Genomic DNA, 21,210 nt, shown 5'->3' on the forward strand with positions numbered 1-21,210 from the left:
GTGAGATCTCTTTACCAACCAGAAAGTTCTACCAGGAGACAGAGCCAGCTTAACAGGCTGCCAAAGAAGCAAATAAGCAACCAAGTAACAAACAAGCCAGTCTTGAGGGTTTGCATGTAAGAAAGACTCTACAAAGTCCTTGACTCGCTCTGCTACCACTTAGACACTGTGAACCCCTTCCTCTGCATTTCAATGCCATTTGAACTCACCCCACCCCCTCGCCCTTTCTTGCCACACATCCTACCAGATCCCATGCCAGGCCCTGGGCCTGCTGTCCAGCCACGCATGCCCACTTGTCCCTGACAGTCCTGCCGAGGAGACCGTCACTAGAAAGACCTCCTCACCCAGATTCCCGGGAGCAGGTCGCATAGTTGGAAGCTGTCATGCCCTTGGGCATTAAATGCCTCACCAGTGGAGACAGCTACATAACTTGCACCTGGTCTCCGTAACCAGCTGGTCAGAAAGGTATGATGATGGGCCACCCTGACATAATGCTAACCAGTGCTTGAGACGAAAGGGAAATCAAAGAAGTAGTATAAAATATTTGGTAATGTGGCATTAATTTGTCTGCCTTTACCAGGTGGGGAGAGAAAGGAGAATCGGACTATGTTCGAGGCGAGGAAAGGAAGGCAGATCTGTTCCAGACCTCATGGCGAGAAAGATGGCACCTCATCCTTCCTCCCAGCCCACCCCACTTCACCCCACTTCCACTCAGCCCGTCCTTCCTTAGCACATCTGTCCTCTCACCCTGCAATAGCACCCCTCTCTCCCCTCCCCACCCCACCTCTCCCGATTCTAGCTCACCCTCTCACTTCCAGCTAGTTGAAGTGATAAGGCCTCATCCTTTCTATAAACTATTCATATGAAATGTCTTGTTAAGAGCATTTTTATTACATTTCATCTTTTATTTGGTGAAATTTAATGATGAGTTGCTGAAACGCAGATGAGCATTCCCAGGATGGACAGGATGGGAGCAGCACAGTCTGCCGGGCCACCCGCCTGTAACTGACCCTTCCGAGTGAGTGTGTCTCCCCACTTATCCCCACCAGAGGGCAAGCATCTCAGCAGACCCTGCGTTTGCTTTCATTCCCTCTGCACACTGCCCAAGGCCAACACTCCACTGTGGTCAGGAAGGGCATTGGGGGATTCAGCGGGTTCCCGCTCCCAGTGTACATGGGGCTTCCTGAAGGACACAGCCCTTCCGCGGGCAGCAGTGCAGCGCTGTTTGAGCTCGCAGACTCTCCAGGCAGTCGGTTCTCAGCCCTGCCACTTCCTGGCCACGTGGTCTCAGTTTGCATAAACATTTCAATCCTCAGTTTCCTCATCTCCAAAATGCACACAGCCTGCCTCCCGGGCTTCCTAGGAGAGACCCCACACACTCTCATCACTGTCTCAAGTTATTATGCAATTACCAACAGCTGACCATTTTCAACTACAGAAATGACAAGCTCATATGGTTCACCTTAACATCCTTCTTTTGTATATGTTCGTATTCATTTTCTCTCTCCCTCCTCACAACAGAAGGCAAGCTGTTGTTTAGTATCTTGTTCCTAAGATCTAAACAGTGACTAGACATGGTATGCAATCAATAAATATTTGAATGAATGAATGAATGAATGAATGACATGTTTAATGAATGCCTAGAACATAGTAAGTGTTAAATATGAATGTTATTATTATATATTAGCAATTGGCAAAGCAGGAACATAGAATACTGGACAATATTGGCTCAAGTGAAAATTAATGCCACATTACCAAATATTTTATACTCTTCAGTAACTTCTGTTTATTGCATCAAACCAATCTTTCTTTTTTTATTTGGTGCTAATTTATTTTATTTTATTCTTCAATTACAGATTACTTTTAATATTCTTTTATATTAGTTTCAAGCATCCAGCATAGTGGTTAATCATATACTTTATGAAGTATTCCCCCTGATATTTCCAGTACCCACTAGCACCCTACCTAGTCGTTACAGTATTATTGACTATACTTCCTAGGCTGTGTTTTACATCCCCATTACTATTTTGTAATTACTGATCTGTACTCAATTCCTTCACCATTCACCCCGTCACCCAGTTTCCCCTCTGGCAACCATCAGTCTGTTCTCCATATCTACGAGTCTGTTTCTGTTTTGTTTGTTCATTTATATTGTTCTTCAGACTTCACATAGAAGTCAAATCATGTGGTATTTGTCTTTCTCTGACTCATTTATTTCACTTAGCATAATACCCTCTAGGTCCATCCATGCTGCCGCTAATGGGAAGATTTCGTTCTCTTTTGTGGCCAAGTAATATTCCATTATATACACGTAACCAAACCAATTTTCTTTTCAGCTAGAAAAAAACACCCTGGATCAAATTGATTGACATTGTCATAATGTCGGTCCGTGATTACCATTATCCTATACAAATATTTGGGAAAAGCAAACTGCACAATTCAATTCATGGTAATAACCTTATGCAGATTTGCTGAACACCTACTGTGTGCCAGGTGGTGCTCCAGCACTTGGCAGGTCTCATTCTCAAAACTCTCAACAGGCTTCAAGTGGGGGCTCCATCCCTCTTCGGTGGGTGAGGACCCCACCCCAGGGAGGGCAGGCGTGGGTGGGATGTGTGGTAAGAGGAGGTGCTGGGCTGGCACCCCGGGACCCCTCCACTGGCCTGTTATGTTAGGAGCCCCACCCTGTCGTGTACACAAGCTCTGCTATGAGGGGTCAGGAGTCTGCTGCCCAAAGTCTGGACTAGGACAGCTGGCAGGGGCCTCAACTGAAAACTCCCAGGCAGCTACACTGGCCCAGTGCCCAGGGCCTGGTGCCGCGTGCCTTCAGCCCTCTGTCATCTCGCAGCCCCGAGCCTACTCTGAGCTGCACGGTGGTGCCTGTAACAGTGGTCGTGCTGCCTCCAGGGCCCGAGTCTGGCCTCCATGTCTGTGAAGCAGGCTTCTCCAGCATCCTCAGCCACCCTCCTCAGGGGACCCCAAAGTGTGGGGCTCCGTCACTGAATTTAACTTCGTGGGAGGTGGTCCATGGACAGAGGTGCCAGCATCCCCACCCTCCATGGGAGAACTCAGCGGCACATCCTACAAGGACTGAGCCCGCAGGGTGGGAGTCCTGCTGGGGAGCCCCTTCCCTCTCCCTGTCCCGCCCTGTGCTCCGATGCAGTGTGAGCACCAGTGAGGCCCTGGGGAAGCAGACTGCACGCCCAAGCCCCGCCATGTCCTGAAGGCGCCGCTGGGGCCAGACCGCGGGTGGTGCAGCCTGCGCCTGTGTCCCTCGCCATGCCGGGCTCGGGCGCCACCCTCAGCCGCATCAGAAATACTGCACAGTGGGAGAGGCAGAGCCCGCGTGGGGACAACTAAAGGCTTTTCAGGAGTGTCTGCCCACATTCCGGACGCCCTGAGTAGCCCAAGTGAAGGTCACTGCCTCAGTCTTATGTTTCCTCTGGTCTTCCATGCGGCTGGGGAGGCCTCTGCCCTGGGCTTAAATGCTCCTTCTCCCAGGAAGTCCTCCCAGGCTCGCCCGCCCCAGGGACCCTCTCCCGAGTTTCTGTGGTGCTTTTCACCAGCACTGAACTGACTCTGGGCCTCTCTCCAGGGGCGTGGCCCCTGGGTACCTGTGACGCATGCACCCCTCTGTCTGGCACATTCTTGCACGCAAACACCGATGGAGGAGATACAGAACTATTCTGGTTGGTGTTAAAACCTAAGTAACAACGTATCAATGAAGCTGAAGGACTGAGCCTGCTTTATCCAAAGCTCGGATGCGTGTGCAGGTAGGCAACCTGGTGTTTTCAAAAGAAATTCTAACCTGAGAAAACACAGCCCCTCTCCACCAGGCCTCCCCCCTCTGGCTGCAAGGCTGCAGAGGCTCAGGCTGCGACTGTGCCCAGAACAGGTGGATTCAGAAGGAGCCGCGGCCTAAACTCACGGGTTAGCCAGCCTGCCCTGCCCGAGCACGGCTGGTGGGCAGGCTGCTCACGCCTCCCGATTCTGAGTCAGCAGCCTCCGGGAAGGGTTTCACAGATTTGCTCTTTTTCTGGCAGCTGAACTGAAGTCGGCATTAGAAGTGTTTGCAGTGAGAAAGGAATTCTGGGAGGTCAGGTGGAGCCGTGGAAAGAGGGAGCTGCCACACCCCACCACCGAAGTGAAGGTTGTCCAACGTGGGCCCCTGCGCAGCCCTCCTCTGGGCTTGCGGAGTGAGGAAGCCACAGAACCAAGTCCGGCCCCGGGTGCGCGCCTGAGTTCATGTTCTCCCAGACGAAACCATGAGCCCGCACCCGAACAGATGACCCCCCACCTTGCCCGCGTTGCGTCATCCCGCCAGGCAGGTGGTGTTCCCGGACCCTCGGGCTCTCCCCGGAGCCAGCGCCTTACCTGCCCTCCTGGCCGTCCCGCCGCCTCCGCTCCGCAGGCCCGGCTGCCCTGGGGGTGGGGCAGCCTCTATAAACAACACAGACAGCTCGTTAGTGCGCGGCCTTTCCCGCGCAGCACCGCGCACTGCGCAGTCCCCGTGAGCTGGTGATGACATGGCATGAGACACGGGCATGCTGGGCGGATGGTGGAGCGGGCGGGGGCCGGGAGGGGGGGGGCACAGGAGGTCCAGCCGGGCCCTCTGTCCCGGGAGGCCTCCCTGCGCGAGGGACACGCGGCTGAGGGATGCTCGCGGGAGGGGGGCCGGGCGCGATGGAGCGGGAGATGGGCAGTGGACGTCTCTACCTTGGACCTTTCCAGAGCACGTGCGATGTTGGAGGCCAGAAGAGGCTGGCGCAGCGGGGCCAAGCTTCCAGGTCGCCGGGAAGCCGCTGCGGCGGCTGGCGGCCTCCTTAGGGCTGGAAGGGTCCGTCCGTCCGTGCGCAGGAAGCTGGAGGCCACCCCGCGGGCCTGGCGCCAGGCTCACGCATCACCAGCAGCCGCCGGGTCTTCAGCCTCCGCTCCTTTTCCTTCTCTTCCCCGCGGGTGTGCCTGTAGCTATCCGCTGCCCGGCAGTGTCAGACCGCACCGCGGGGCTACACACCCACCTTTAACCGCCCCCTGGGAGCGACACCAGCCAGAACTGCCTCCGCTGCTGGCGGGTCCTGTGCCCGCACACCGCCCTGTGCTGAGTCCCGAGAGGCGTGGACGGCCCCTCTGAACCTCAAGACGCAGCGACACCTGAAACCGCCTCCGGAGGCCCCACCCATGCGCTGAAGAAGGGGAAAGGGAAACACCTTCCCAAAAGAAAGAGGTTTTCCTTGCCCAGGTTTTGATTTCAGTTTTCAAACTAAAGGGATTTTATGCGTGTTCCTGGAGAATTTTCAAAACACCGGCTCCTGCAGCGGAATCCTCGGTGGGAGGCCAAGCGTCCTGCTGGGGAGTGGACCGCACCCGGGCAGTGCTGGCGAAGGTCCCCGCCCAGCCAGGGTCTTCAGGGCCCATTGGAACTAGGACAACTTTTAAAATAAGAAAAACAAAAGTACCTAAACTAGAGTCAATTGTTCACTCTCTACCATTTGGGAAAAGTGGGTTTATGGTGGGCCCCGGGCAGCTAGCCGGGCTCACCCTGGCCCGGCAGCAAAGCCACACGTGGCAAGTCCACATTCCGCACAGCCCTGCGTGGAAAGCAGGCGTGGCCAGCATCTGGCTGCGGGAGCAGTGCGGGAGGCCAGCGGGCGGCCTGCAGAACCAGAAATACAAGCCAGCGGTTTGCACTGACTGTGGGAGAAAGGCCACCTCGCTGAGTGCTCTGGACGTAATCGTGTATGTACCTATAGCCTTCCGGGTCCTAAAAATGGCTTAAGATGACTTCCAATAATAGGTAAAATGTAACACAATAAATAAAACTAAAATGTGCAGATGAGGAAACCAAAGGAAAGGACAAAGAAGGTGAGGCTGTGCCAGGGGCCAAGGGCACATTGGGGGCTTTGTATCACTGCACAGGGCGGCCCAACGGGTCAGACAGCATGGTCTCCCCTGAGTCCTCTTCCTGGAAATACCGTTCAACTCATCCCCCAATTGGAATTGAGAGTAGTCACGTGGCAGGACTTCTCACAGAGATGCGTGGTGTGCTCGGCTGATGGTCAGGCTCAGGCCAGAACAGGCCAGACACTGGAGCAGTGGTTTTCCAATGCTGTTGGCCATATGGCATCATGGTGAAATCCATGGCCTATTCAGATGAAAGCAGAGGTGTCTGACTGTTCCCCCACTGGGGGCTGTTTCCTCTCTCCTTGGGGCCACCACCCTCAGCAACGCCAACTGAGACCCTCCCTCCCCTCCTCTCAGGGACCGCCCAGCATGGTGTGAAGTCCAGGCAGGAGAATGGCGGTTTCTTCTCTCTCTCTCTCTTTTTTTTAATTGATTTCAGAGAGGAAGGGAGAGGGAGAGAGAGATAGAAACATCCATGAAGAGAGAGAATCATGAATCAGCTGCCTCCTGCTAGTCCCCCACTGGGGATCAAGCCCACAACCCGGGCATGTGCCCTTGACCGGAATCAAACCTGGGACCTTTCAGTTTGCAGGCCGACGCTCTATCCAGTGAGCCAAACCAGCTAGGGCAAGAATGGTGATTTCTAAGGGGTTTTCACAGACTATGAAGTGGTGCTGGTGGTGAGGAGAGGGGAGAGCAGTTTCCATCAGCGAGAGGAGTAAGTTTGAGAAGCACTAGAATAGCCAAGATTCACGGATCTTGGCAGTGGGATTTATGATAGCTTCCAATAGAGCAATGTCATTGCAACTCTACAGGGTGTGGAGAAGTACTCTGTGCCACATTCCAAAGCCACACTGGACAGGGGACACATTAGTGGGTAAGGCCATACTGGGTTTCACAACCAAGGGCATGTTGGGAAGCTATTTCTTCTTTAGGATTGCATCTCTGTCCCCTGGGCAGACTTTCACAAATACATCTCTCAGCTCCTCTCTGTACCCCACCAACAGGCTGACCCAGAAAGCAGCAGCTGCTGAGGCTACCATCTATACCACCCCAGTTGCTCTCATGCTCACAAACACTCCCTTCTTTGAACACTGGGGTCTTGCACCCACTGTGCTGAATACAAGCTCAGGCAATGAGACAGCAAACACTTGAACAAGGCTGCCTCTATGCCAGGCCCTGCCCTGTGTGCATCAGGCATAGAAACTCCTGTTTCTCGCAACAGCCATTGGGGTAGAAACTGGTAGAGCTGGACTCCACATATAGGCTGACTCCTCACAACAGGCACCATTAGTGTGAACCAGTCATCAAGTTCCTCTACCCAAAGTGTTAGTGTGCAAGGCATTTAATAGCCACAGCCAAGACTAAGCATACAACAATGGCAGCTCCAAGGTAGTTTTTAAAGTTATCTACTCGTTAGAGATCAGTAATCCGTGAGTGGTGCCGTTGCAAGCACTGCAGTCAATCTGAACTCAGACAGAGCATAAAACTTCACTAAACTGACAAAAGGACACTTGGTTCAGCTATAAGAACCTTCAAAATACACATATTCAAAACTTGAAATAATGGAACAGATGAATAGAGATTGGTTATTTGTTTATAAAAGTACTAGAGGCCTGGTGCACAAAATCATGAAATTCATGTACTTGGGAGGGAGGCAGGGGGGCGTCCCTCAACCTGGCTTGCACCCTCTCACAATCCAGGAGACCTCAGGGGATGTCCGACTGATGGCTTAGGCCCGCTCCCTGGTGGGCCTAAGCCATCAGTCAGACATCCTTTGTGCTGCTGCAGGGGCAGGAGAGGCTCCCACCACCGCCACTGCACTCACCAGCCATGAGCCTGGCTCAGAGCTTCTGGCTGAGCAGCGCTCCCCCTGTGGGAGTTCACTGACCACCAGGGGGCAGCTCCTGCTTTCAGCAACTGCCCCCTGGTGGTCAATGCACATCAGAGTGACCAGTTGTTCCACCATTCAGTCAATTTGCATATTAGCCTTTTATTATATAGGATTTTTTTTATGAAAGGTATGGCTAAAAATTTTGGAAACAGGTTTTCCTAGAATCTATACAATATAACTTAATTACAACATTATATTTCCCTACAACCTTTCAAGAATGCCTTTATTATATAGGGTAAACTACGGTGATAGAGTTTAATCCTAGGCATGTTTAACACTCTGTTACCACAGAGGCCTTAAAAGCTCCACCATGTACCACATCTAGAAAATATTGCTGGGTATTCTTCTCCTGGATGCAAAGGCTTCTTTCTGATATTGATCTGTCATATTGTTTCCTATGAATGGTCTCCAGCTATTAACTGAGGTCATGTGATAAAAATGAGGTAAGAGCCCTGGCCAGTTTTGCTAAGTGTCATCTTGTGGCCCAAAAGGTTTTGCAGTAAAGGGCACATGCCTCCATTGCAGGCTCAATCCCTGCCCCCAGTTGAGGTGTGAGCAGGAGGCAACCAATCAATGTGTCTCTCTCACATCAATGTTTCTCTCTCTCCCGCCCCCCACTTCCCTTCCCTCCACTCTCTAAAACAATCAACGGAAAAAATATCCTTTGGTTACAATTTAAAAAAAAAATACTCTTCACAAAGTCTAAGAAACACAAAGCAATTCTTGTACAACCAGAATTCAACACCAACTTTCATGTGTCCAAGAATGGCACTCTACTCAGCCTATTACACAGCTGTATCTTTGTTAAAGTCTAAACAGAATGGGACTATAGGTCTGTTCCATGGCTTTCTTCTACAATACTGTTTTCACTTTGACCCATTTGGGTTCTACCTCAAACAGTGCTATGACCCTCATCCAGGAGAGCACTGGGATTGTTCACGTGACCTCCACCCACCACCCCTCCCAAGGAGCAGGCTGTGGTTGTGCCCCTCACAGGCCCCTCAGCCATTTGCATATGTATCTTTCCCCCCAAAACTGGAAGGCACAGTAAAGCAGGACAGCCCACATTGTCCACCACACTGCACATATGCAGTCAGCAGTAAATGCTCAAGGAAAATTGAAATGACATGAATCATCTCAGAAGTTCTAGTATCTATAAAGGGAATTCATTGAAAATTCTCTTTTAAAACAACTGCCACCACACAGGAGAAGGTGAACAGTGTCATGGATTCCAGTATTACCCCAGGCATGTGGCCAAGTGCTCTGCCCACAGATGCTGCACAGCACATGCCTTGTCATGGGAAGGATGATTGACTAAGTAAACGTTCAAACTTTTATTTTAAATGCTGTCACTTTAAAATACCACTCTTTGGCCTTGGCAATTTTCATAAACTATTTTCTACAAATATGTGGAGATGGATTCTTCCTTCAGTGTAAATTATGAATGTTGGTGTGTTCCCACTATGTACGTGTGTCCTGAGTAGCTTTAGAGAAAAGACAAATCTTTTGAACATGAATTTACTCATTGAGGAAGAAGAGGTATCTTGTGGTGCTTAAAACACAGAATTGAGGTGTCCACATTTAGCAGCTAATTACTACAAATAATTGCTTTCTGAATCTCAATCTTTAGACTTTGCTAACCCAAAGATATACACACAGTGATTTAAGTGGAATAAATTTGAGTCATTTTCTGAGATCACAATTTAGATTAAATAATTTCACAACTGCCAAAGCAAACCAAACAGCTTTTTAACAGCCTTATTTCCAGCTTTCCAGTTCTCCTGTTCAAGATTACTTGAATTGGCATTTTTCTAAATGTGTAAATTGTATTAGGCTACAGATTTTATAAAAACAATGCTTAAATACAGAACAGGCCCTCAGGAAGTTTACAATCTAGTTGATGATGGAGAAGAGTATATAAACCTGTCCAAAGTCACTGACTCCTTGAAAGAACTGCTCTTTAAATTACTACTCCCATTCATATTACTATTTCCAATTCTGTGCATTTTGTTTTCTGTGTATACTGTTGGAAATTCTCTCCTGACATCTTGATTTTCTTTTTAAAAAGAACCCAGTTCAGCAAATAAAATATCAATCTGGTATTAGAGTTTTAGTTATTAAAGAAACAAACATAAACACTCCATTTGTCTGCAGCTTAATTATAAAAAGCGCTTGGAAGTGGGGCACGACTTTCAGGGAGCCAGGTTAAGAGACACATGCCACAAACATGGATAAATATGTAGAAGTCATGAAACACGGGGGTCCTGACTCCTCCCTGTCACCAGCACTCAAGGGGCAACATTTCCCTTCGGACATTTCTAGGCTGCTACCCTCTGAAAACATTCCTTTCCTAAGTAAAATCACAGGGGTTCGTTTTCAAAAGGGCTTACCTGGTAATTTGTGTTCTGGTACTGAAGTCAAGAGACCTCATTGAGCGTAGAACTTCAATGCACCCCAAGTACTGCAAGGGGAAAAAATGTAAATCATGAGCCCTGGGAGCTGAGAGGAAGAGACACCCCCTAATCACATCAAGGGCATTTCTGGGAGCCACATACATTTCTTAATCACATTGAACTTTATATTCGTGGTGATACTTCATCCTGTTTCTATAATTGTAACAACTCAGAAGAAAATATCCTGAGTGCTTAGATTGGTACTACACTCAACTTTTCTGAAACCTGTAATATTTTCACTTTACTAGTATTTGGAAATGCATTTTTTAAACTCTCGTTCAGGTGCAATTTATATGCCATAAAATGCGGAAATCTTAAACAGATAATTCACTGATTGTTTAAACACATATCTGTCCTGTAATCACCACCCAGACGCCAACATCTCAATATCATATTTCTAGTCCTTTACAAGGCTTGTAGAAGGTTATAATTTCTAAAGAAAGAACAAAAAAACTAAAATACTAACATTTTTGCCAATATTAAATTTCATTATTTTAAAAATACAATTTGGATTCTATGAATAAATTAGATTATCCTCAAAGATGCTTTATTTTGATTTACCAGAAAGCTCTTTTCTGCATTATTTGACATAAATTTTCAGAAGGTCAATTTTCACATCTACATTTCTAGTTAATATTTTTATGTTTCACACATGAAAATGTGTGTGTGCGCGCACGCGCGCATGTGTGTGTGTATGAATATATGAACACAACTAAGGCTATAGATAAACAACTAGAATGGTAGAGATATAATATTTAGGTTCCAAAGTCCATGGAGAGTTTTAAGGTACAGATGTCTTGTATCAATACTTTTAAATTTAGACTTAGCAGGAAGAGAATTCAAGGTGTAATACAGAAAAGGCTGCATTTGAATTATTCAGAAAACCTGAATTTGAGCCTGGGTGTGTGATATTTTATTATGTACCTTTAAGCAAGAATTCTCTAAACCTAAGTCTCTCTGCCCATAAAATGTGGTTTTTACTCCAACCATTGCATAGGCACATGAAACTTCCACCATCACATCACGGTTATTTACGGACCAGCACCACCGTCACAGTTATGCAGATACCATGACCAACGTCGCAGAGATATCTGAATTAGATGACCGCCAACACTGCAGAGTTGTGTGATAACCGTGGCCAACATCACAGACTCATGAACACCAGGACCATTGTCACAGGGCTATGTGACTACCACTACCACCGAAGTCACAGACATGTAAATACCACTTCCACATGCAGAACTACATGAATACATGGCAGAGTTGCATAAGTAGCGTGATGCTATCACAAGTCATATGAAAACTATGAGCAATAGTGTAGGTTACGTGAGCACCACAGGTGCTGTTACAGAGTTATGTGGATACCACTATCACTAAGATATATGAAGGTCATGACCCACTTTGCAGTTATGAGATTGCCACACCCAACACTGTCACAGCACCCCAGAGTTATGTGAATACCACCACCAGCACTGTTACAAAGTGAAGTAATTAATGACCAAATGAGCATAGTTGTGTCATAGCTACATCACTACCTCTCAAAGATATGCAAATACTATCATCACCACCTTTGGAGAGTTATGCAAATTTTACACCCACAGTTGCAAACCTAAGGGAATACTCCCTGATCACCATCGCAAGTGTTTGAATGTGACAACAACCACTTCAGATTATCAGAATACTGTGACCACCATCAAAGAAATATTGAAAACTATGACCCAGGTTGCAGAATTATCAAATACCACTACCACAGAGTGATGTGAATGCCGTGAACAATATCACAATTATGCAATTACTACTAGCAACAGTGATATTTGAGTACCATGATCACCAACACCACAGAGTTTATTAATACCACCATGTTCATCACAAAATTATCTAAATGCTACCTATAGCTTCATTGTTTTGTGACTACCATGACCAAAATTGCAGAGCTATGTAACACCAAATCTACCAACATCACAGAGTTCCATGGAAACCACAATGATCACATGAAACCACAGTTACATGAATAACATGAATAGCATTGCCTTGTTTTATGTGTCTCAACGTCACCATTGCAGAGAATTATGTGAATGCCACCACACCCACCATCTCAGAGTCATTTGAATACACCACCTATATCATATCACATGTATGAGAGTATGATCAGTGCAAATTGAAGAGGCACATGAATACCACCAACAACATTACAGAGTTATGTGACCAAAACCAATAACCTCACAGTTGTAAACACCACGCTCTCCCTTGCACAGCTGTGTGGAGACCACACCAGTTGCTGAGTTATGTGAATACACTGCCACCATCACTGAGTTATGTGAAGATCGTGACAAACTGCAGAGTTATAGGATTAGTACACCCAACACCATCAATTATGTGAAGACCAGCAGTTGAATACCACAACCGTCCCGGCAGATCTAGGAGAATACCACCACCAATGTCACAAAGATACGTTAGCACTATGATTGCCATCATAGTCATGCAAATACTTCCACCTCCATTGCAGAGTTTTGTGAATACCATAACTCCCAACAAGGCAGACTTATGTGACTATCCTGACCAAAGTTACAGATTTAGGTGAACACCACCACCACTACCTTGCAGTGACATGTTAACACCAATGCCACCACCATCATAGAACTGCGTAAATGCAAGCATACCTCATTTTATTGTGCTATGCCTTAATTGTATTTTCATCAACACTGAGTCAAGACCATCCACCAGCAAAAAGATTAAAATTCGCTGAAGTCTTGGATGATGGCTAGCATTTTTAGCAATAAAATTTTTTTTAAAATTAAGGTATATACCTTGTGCTTTTAGACATAATGCTATTGCTCACTTAATAGACTACAGTATAGTGTAAACATAACTTTTATATACACTGGGAAATCAAAAAATTCATGTGAGTCGCTTTACTGCAGTATTTGCTTGATTGTGGTGGTCTGGACAGAACTTGTCATATCTCTGAAGACTGATGGTACCATGACCAAGTCACAGCATTATCTGAGTTGACCATCACTACTGTCAAAAAATATGTGAATAGCACCACCAATGTTATACAATTATGCCAACACCATGACAAACTAATGTCACAGGGTTATAGGAATACCAAGGTAAATTTCATAGCATCTGTAAGCACAACCTCCAATATTGCAATGTCATGTGAATACACAATATCTATCACACAGTTACACCAACTCTACCACCATCATGGTGGTATGTGAATGTCATGACCAACCTCACAGAATCATGGTAATAACACCAAAAACAATGTCATAAAGGTAAGTGAATGCAACTACCTCAGCTGCAGATGATTTGTATGCTTATATGCTTATAGTACCTATGTGACAGGGCTATGAGACACTGTGACCATTATGCAGTTATGAGATTGCCACATCCAATACTGTCACAACACCCAGAGTTATGTGAATACCACCACCAGCCATATTACAAAGTGAATTAATGACCAAAGTAGCATAGTTGTGTCATAGCTACATCACTAGCTATAAGTGGATAGAGAGCCAAAGACCTGGTTATGAAAACACTCCCACCAGAATGACCACTGAGTTATATAACTACTACAATCAACACCACGTGGTTATGCAAATACTACAACCAATATCATAGCACTGTTTCAATAACATCACCACCACACTATCGCATTATCTGAAAAACATCACCACCACAACACTGCAGTGATGTGAAAACCATCACCACCACACCATCACAGTTGTGTGAAGACCATCACCACCACACCATCGCAGTTGTGTGAAGACCATCACCACCACACCTTCGCAGTGATGTGAAGACCATCACCACCACACCATCGCAGTTGTGTGAAGACCATCACCACCACACCTTCGCAGTTGGGTGAAGACCATCACCACCACACCATCACAGTTGTGTGAAGACCATCACCACCACACCTTCGCAGTTGGGTGAAGACCATCACCACCACACCATCGCAGTTGTGTGAAGACCATCACCACCACACCTTCGCAGTTGTGTGAAGACCATCACCACCACACCATCGCAGTGATGTGAAGAACATCACCACCACACCATCACAGTTGTGTGAAGACCATCACCACCACACCATCGCAGTTGTGTGAAGACCATCACCACCACACCATCGCAGTTGTGTGAAGACCATCACCACCACACCTTCGCAGTTGTGTGAAGACCATCACCACCACACCATCGCAGTGATGTGAAGAACATCACCACCACACCATCACAGTTGTGTGAAGACCATCACCACCACACCATCGCAGTTGTGTGAAGACCATCACCACCACACCTTCACAGTTGTGTGAAGACCATCACCACCACACCTTCGCAGTTGGGTAAAGACCATCACCACCACACCTTCGCAGTTGTGTGAAGACCATCACCACCACACCATCGCAGTGATGTGAAGACCATCACCACCACACCATCGCAGTTGGGTGAAGACCATCACCACCACACCATCGCAGTTGTGTGAAGACCATCACCACCACACCATCGCAGTTGTGTGAAGACCATCACCACCACACCATCGCAGTTGTTTGAAGACCATCACCACCACACCATCGCAGTGATGTGAAGACCATCACCACCACACCATCGCAGTTGTGTGAAGACCATCACCACCACACCATCGCAGTGATGTGAAGACCATCACAACCACGACAGGGTTATGTGAAGGCCACTTCATAACCCTGCGCCCACTTCACAGAATAACAAATGCCATCCCAACACTGCAGAGTTGGATGAACCTTACCACCTCAATCATTGCAGTCTTGTGAATGCCATCATCACCAACTTTGCAGACATATTTGGCTAGCACAGCCAACCTTGCAGAGTTATCTGGTTATGACCATACCCAAAGTCACAGATAATTGTGAGTCCCACCCCAGACAACATTACAGAATTATCTGATATGTGACCACCTCCACCAACACCAACACAACGCTGGGTGAATCCCATGACTAATGTAGCAGAGCTCTGTGTAGACTCACTTCTCCGAGTTATATAAATACCACCACCACTACTGTCACAGCCAAGCCAATACCTCCACTACTGTCGCTGAGTTGTGGGGATACAACCGCCATGGCTGTCACAGAGGTATATGAAGACCATGACCAACTTCAAGGAGGTACACGATCACCACCACCGAGGGTGTAGTTAAACTACGCTCTCAAGGGTCTGCAGCAACTTGTACTCTCACCACCAACATCTAAACGTTTATTTCTCAATCCTTCATAACACTGTACAGCATCAATATTTTGAACCTTTGGCTGTCAGAGGCTAAAGTATTTCTCTTTTTGTTTTAATTGGCACTTTCCAGATATCTAATAAAGTTACGTAAATTTTCTCACTTGTGTATTGACATTTGCACTTCCTTTTCTATTAAGTGACTGCTCATATTTTTGGCCTAGTTTTCTATTAGATTATTCATCTCTTTCTTATAGATTAATAGCATGTTAATCTTCCATTGAATTAGTTTTCTTTTATAGCTTCTACATTTCCCCTAACACAGATTGTTCCACAGTAATACTGTAGTAATTACTGCAACCACATGTCTGCCACTTTCTGTATGGCTTTGGCATGCCCTGTCTTGCTTAAGAAGGTCTTCCTATCCCCAAATTATTACAATATCTTTTTGTAATAATTTGGGGATAGGAAAGGAATATTCAAGAATGAAAACAATAAAATGTTTAGTGTTTATATTTTTAACAATATTTAATATTTTTCATTTCGCTTTTTAATCTGTTTGGAGTTTGTCTATAGAATATGGCGTAAGTTAGCTTGTCAGTCTCCAAATGGGTACGACTGCTGTCAGCACCACTGGTTTCGTAACCCATCCACGTCCTCCTGGACTGACTGACGCATTCCCACTTCTGCACCTGAACTCTGTTCTGTCAACTTCATTTGTCAACTCCTGTGTCTTCTGTATGTGTTTTGATTTAAGAACTTTGAAATCATTTTGTGAAGTGCCCACCCCTCAGACACTGGATTCCCAATGAAACCCCATGCTGCCTTGCGAAGAACTCAGGTTTGCTGTTTAGTTTTTAACCATGAACAGGGGCGTTGTTTCCATTTCAAAGATTACCCATTGCCTTTAACAAGACTTGTGGTCTTTATTTTAAATAGTGTATATTTTTCTTCTTCAATGCATTCCAAGCATTTTTTTTAAAGTTTTGGTCGCCACTAGAAATGACAGTTTGATTTTTCTGTCCTGTGTTTACCTGGTTTTTCCTAGCAGAGAGCAAAGGAATTGACTTAAGATATAAATAGAAAACTCAATCAATGCGCTTCAGACATGTTCAAAACAGAAGAATTATAAAAGCGTGGACAACGGAGCTCCAGCACCACTGGGACTGAAATATAAAAGAAAATGCAGCCCTAGCCGGGTTGGCTCAGTGGCTAGAGCATTGACCTGCGGACTAAAGGGTCTTGGGTTCGTTTCTGGTCAAGGGCACATGCCCGGGTTACAGGCTCAATCTCCAGTAAGGGGCTCGCAGGAGGCAGCTGATCAATGATTCTCTCTCATCACTGATGTTTGTATCTCTCTCTCTCTCCCTCTCCCTTCCTCTCTGAAATCAATAAAATTCCTGCATCTGCCTCATAGGAATTCCGGGGGGGGGGGGGGGGGGAGAGAAAAAATACAAGGAAAGGAATATTCAAGAATGAAAAAAATAAAATGTTTAGTGTTTATATTTTTAAGGCGACCGGAAGTAATCAGAAAAAAGGTGTACTTTTGGACATGATGGAAACAACACAAAAGTTCCCTTCAGCTCCAAGCACAGGAAGACGACTTTATTGGAAGTCTCAAATGATAGATCCTCCCTTCCCCCAACTGATGGACGGAGTATGACGTAAATTGCACCAGTGGCCTGGACATTCCTGAGCACCTAACCAGGCACCTTATATGGACTGTACATGGAACCACCAATCAGCACCTGCCAAATACCCTAAGCCCCCGATTCCTAAGTACCTAAGTGCCTAATCATGTGCCTTATATGAAACCACCAATCAGCGCGTGCCGAGTGCCCTAAGCCCCATCCCTTCCCTTTCCTCCCCTCAAAAGGCGTGTTCACCCCTGCACATATGCTCTCTTCCTTTGGGAGGCAGCCCGGCAGGGGCCTTCTCCTCTAATAAAGCCTGTAGTCCTGGTTTTCGGCCCTCTGTCTCATCTTTCACCAAGAAGGCAAGTGTGGAGCCAAAAAGCTTATTTCCACCCGAACTAGCTAGCGTTCCGGTGGGAGGGCAAAGGGAGGCCTTGGAAAGTTAACCACCCACAGAGGCCCTCAGAAAGAACCGTTGGCGGTGAGGTGGTGGGCGGTGGGGGGAGGGGTGAATACAGAAAAAAAAGGAGAATGTGGGCGCAGAGAAACAATGATAAGGGAAGAATCAGCAAACATTACAGGTGTGCCTTATGCCTTAAGAATTATTGAAGCAGAACTCTAAGTATGTTTTTTACAATGATGGGGATTCAGCCTCAGAAGACCTCAGAGTGGCTAGCAGGGGTCAGATATAAACGACAGACCGGAGAGGAGAGGGGAGCATATTAAAGGCTATTGTGGGGGGGGGGGTTGTTTGTTGTTGTTTTTTAATGTATTTTTATTGACTTCAGAGAGGAAGGGAGAGGGAGAGAGTTAGAAACATCAATGATGAGAGAGAAACATTGATTGGCTGCCTCCTACATGCCCCACACTGGGGATCGAGCTCAAAACCCAGGCACGTGCCCTTGACAGGAATCAAACCCCGGGCCCTTCTGTCTACAGGCCGACACTCTATCCACGGAGCTAAACCGACTAGGGCAAAGCTATTGTGTTTTGTGGAGGTAGGTCCAGAATTGGTAGTAAAACAATGTAAGTTTACATATGTGTGTAAAAATTATAAACCACTGTAAAAATAAGAATAGAATGACTGACTTCCAAACTAAATAGCCCAGGCAGCAAGAAGGGGAAAACAGAAAATGCACAAAGGAAAGACAAAGGAAAAATATAAAGTGAAACATCAGTAATAGGTGCCAACACCTCAGTCATCACATGAATGAGTCCGGCCGGCATAGAGGTCAAAGCTTCCTCACGGTTAGAGGATGTGCTAAACGACACGGCAGGATAAAGCCGGGAACGTGCTCAGAGTGCTGGCCAAGGAAAACGGGTACGGGGGGGGGGGGGGGGGGGGGGGGAGGGGGTAATCTCAGGTAAAATCACAGGAAAGAAAAAATATTAAATAAATTTTAAAAATGTGCATGATCAAACTGAAGAAAAACTTTAATGAAGTGAAATAATAAGAGAAAACCTGCATATATGGCAAGACATACTGTAGTTTCTGTGTTCAATGATTTAATATTAAAAACATACCAATTCTCCCCAAATTAATCTACAATTTTTGTTTTTGTTTTTTTGTTAATCCTCACCCGAGGATATTTTTCCATTGACTTTTAGAGAGAGTGAGAGAGGGGAAAAGACAGAGAAACACAGCAATTGGTTGCCTCCTGCACGAGCCCTGACCAGGGCCCTGGCTGGAGAGGAGCCTGCAACCAAGGTACATGCCCTTGACCAGAATCGAACCCAGGACCCTTTGGTCCACAATCCGACGCTCTATCCACTGAGGCAAACCGGCTAGGGCTTAATCTGTAATTTTATTATGATGCCAATGAAAGTGCCAATGGGATTTTTCACGTCAGATCTTATTCATTTAACTCCAAAGTTTATGTCATAAAAGAAGATCTTGAGAACATGAATAAAATCACGAAGAAGATAAAAATGAAAAGGAACTGGTGAAAGTTATGTGATATTCACATGGGACTAGACCAGTGGTCGGCAAACTCATTAGTCAACAGAGCCAAATATCAACAGTACAACGGTTGAAATTTCTTTTGAGAGCCACATTTTTTAAACTTAAACTTCTTCTAACGCCACTTCTTCAAAATAGACTCGCCCAGGCCGTGGTATTTTGTGGAAGAGCCACACTCAAGGGGCCAAAGAGCCGCATGTGGCTCGCGAGCCGCGGTTTGCCGACCACTGGACTAGACTAACCCTGTGAGGGACTGGAATGGACCCAGAAGAAAAGGGCGAACCATCTGTGGGAATCACTGAAGGACAGACAAGCCGGTCGGCACATGTAAGGGGCGGAGCGCTGTCCCCTAGGAAACGGATGCCGGCCACAGCCCTGCCACCCCGCTGCACACGGCCGTGGGTGTGTCGCACAGTGTGCTGTGTAAGTGGCGTGTCCTCACCAGCACGCGCATCATACACTGTGCACAAAAATAAATCCCAAAATGATTAAAGAGCTAAAGCTAAGAGCAAAATTAGAAGCATTACAAGAAAATAGAGAATAACATTTCTGTGACAAGACCTACAACTCAAAGGCTCATGAAAATGAACATGTGTAGGAAACATCACATAGAGCTTCCACACTGGTTAAAACATGTGCGCTAAATAACATGCCATAAAGAACACGGAAAGGCAAGGGAAAGACTGGGAAAATGCAATCAAGCAAGCAAGTCATCAACTCAATAGGGAAAAAAGGCAAAGAACACCAACGGGGGATTCACAGAGAAGAGAGGTCGCTGGCAGCATGCATCCTCGAAGAGCAGTGATCAGAGAAATTACGGCAAATGCCAGGAAGAGACGCAGCTTTTCGCCCAGCAGAACGGTAACCTGGGTGGGGAAGCAGGAAAACTGGGCCCTGCTTCATCTCATAGTGAGTGTAACTTGGTGAAACCTCCCGTAAGGTTATTGGAATTATCTATGGATAATTGCCCTTTGGCTCAGGAATGGTGTCTGTAGGACTTTATCCATGCATAAGCACATGAAATTGTATGTGTAAAATATTCACTACTTAGTTGCCTATGTAGAGGGGAAACCTGAACCCCCTCCTCAGACGTTTATCAGTAAACTAGCGTTCCCGTTGCAGGAAAAATCCTGCAATAGGGTTTCCTGCTGCACTCTACCCCGCCTGCCTGCTCTCCTCCCTTGTCCCCCCGCCCCGCCTTCTCCGCCAGCCCCCCTGCTTTTCTCCCTTCTCCGCCAGCCCGCCCGCTCTTCTTCCTTCTCCCCTGGCCCCGCCTCCGCTCCTCCCTTCTCCCCCACCCTGCCTTCTCCGCCAGCCTGCCTGCCCTCCTCCCTTCTCCCCCGCCCCGCCTTCTCCGCCAGCCTGCCTGCTTTTCTCCCTTCTCCCCCGGCCCCGCCTCTGCTCCTCCCTTCTCCTCCCCCCCAGCTTGCTTGCTTCTCCGCAGCTTTGCTCCCTTCTGCAGCTCTTGGCTTCTTTCTACGCTGTCTTGATATGCAAATTAGCCGCCACCTTTGTTGGGGTGATTTGCATACTCATCCTGATTGGTTGGTGGGCATGGCTTGGCTGGTGGGCGTGGCTTGAGCGTAGTGAAGGTGTGGTCAATTTGCATATTTGCATATTATTAGGTAGGATGCACATCCAAACTATGATTCCGACAGCAGCCACTTTTTTTTTCTGTTAACCCTCACCCAAGGATATTTTGCCATTGATTTTTAGAGAGAGTGGAAGAGAGAGGGAAAGACAGAGAGAAACATCCATGTGAGAGAAACACATCGATTGGTTGCTTCCTGCACGTGCCCCGACCAGGGCCCAGCCAGATCGGCTATATAGAGGCTGGTTTAACTTTCCAAACTTTCTGTATCTGATCACTATTGTATGCAGGCTACATCAGTTCAAACCCTGGTTCTGTAACAGCATAAAAACTTCATTTCCTTAATACAACCTTTTCTTTCTTTCCTTTTGATTCAAACTGGCCTTGTCCAGCTTAGGAGCACTCTGACTCACCCCTCTTCCTCCCTTAATCATTAAGCCCTCAGGAAAAAGCCCTCAGGCCACATCCAATAATCTTAGGAACAAAGTCTGGAGTCAAACTAAAGATAATATCTAGGCCTCAGTTTTATTGGCTCCAGACCCAGAAAAGCGGAACCACCCCCGTGACACACCCTTGTG

General features: G+C 46.8%; 1 protein-coding gene across 1 annotated transcript in view; it reads right to left on the reverse strand.

The window, feature by feature from the left end:
• SHC3 (SHC adaptor protein 3) overlaps positions 1–21,210 on the reverse strand; it is a gene marked incomplete at both ends in the record, with an annotated part of 146,535 nt that overhangs the window by 83,342 nt on the left and 41,983 nt on the right. Inside the window, one exon of the mRNA XM_079789602.1 lies at positions 10,186–10,256. Within this exon, the coding sequence (XP_079645728.1) occupies positions 10,186–10,256 (71 nt within the window). The remainder of the gene's footprint in view (positions 1–10,185; positions 10,257–21,210) is intronic.

This window comes from Cnephaeus nilssonii (assembly GCF_951640355.1).
Source record: "Cnephaeus nilssonii genome assembly, chromosome: 14".
NCBI classification, from domain to species: Eukaryota; Metazoa; Chordata; class Mammalia; order Chiroptera; family Vespertilionidae; genus Cnephaeus; species Cnephaeus nilssonii.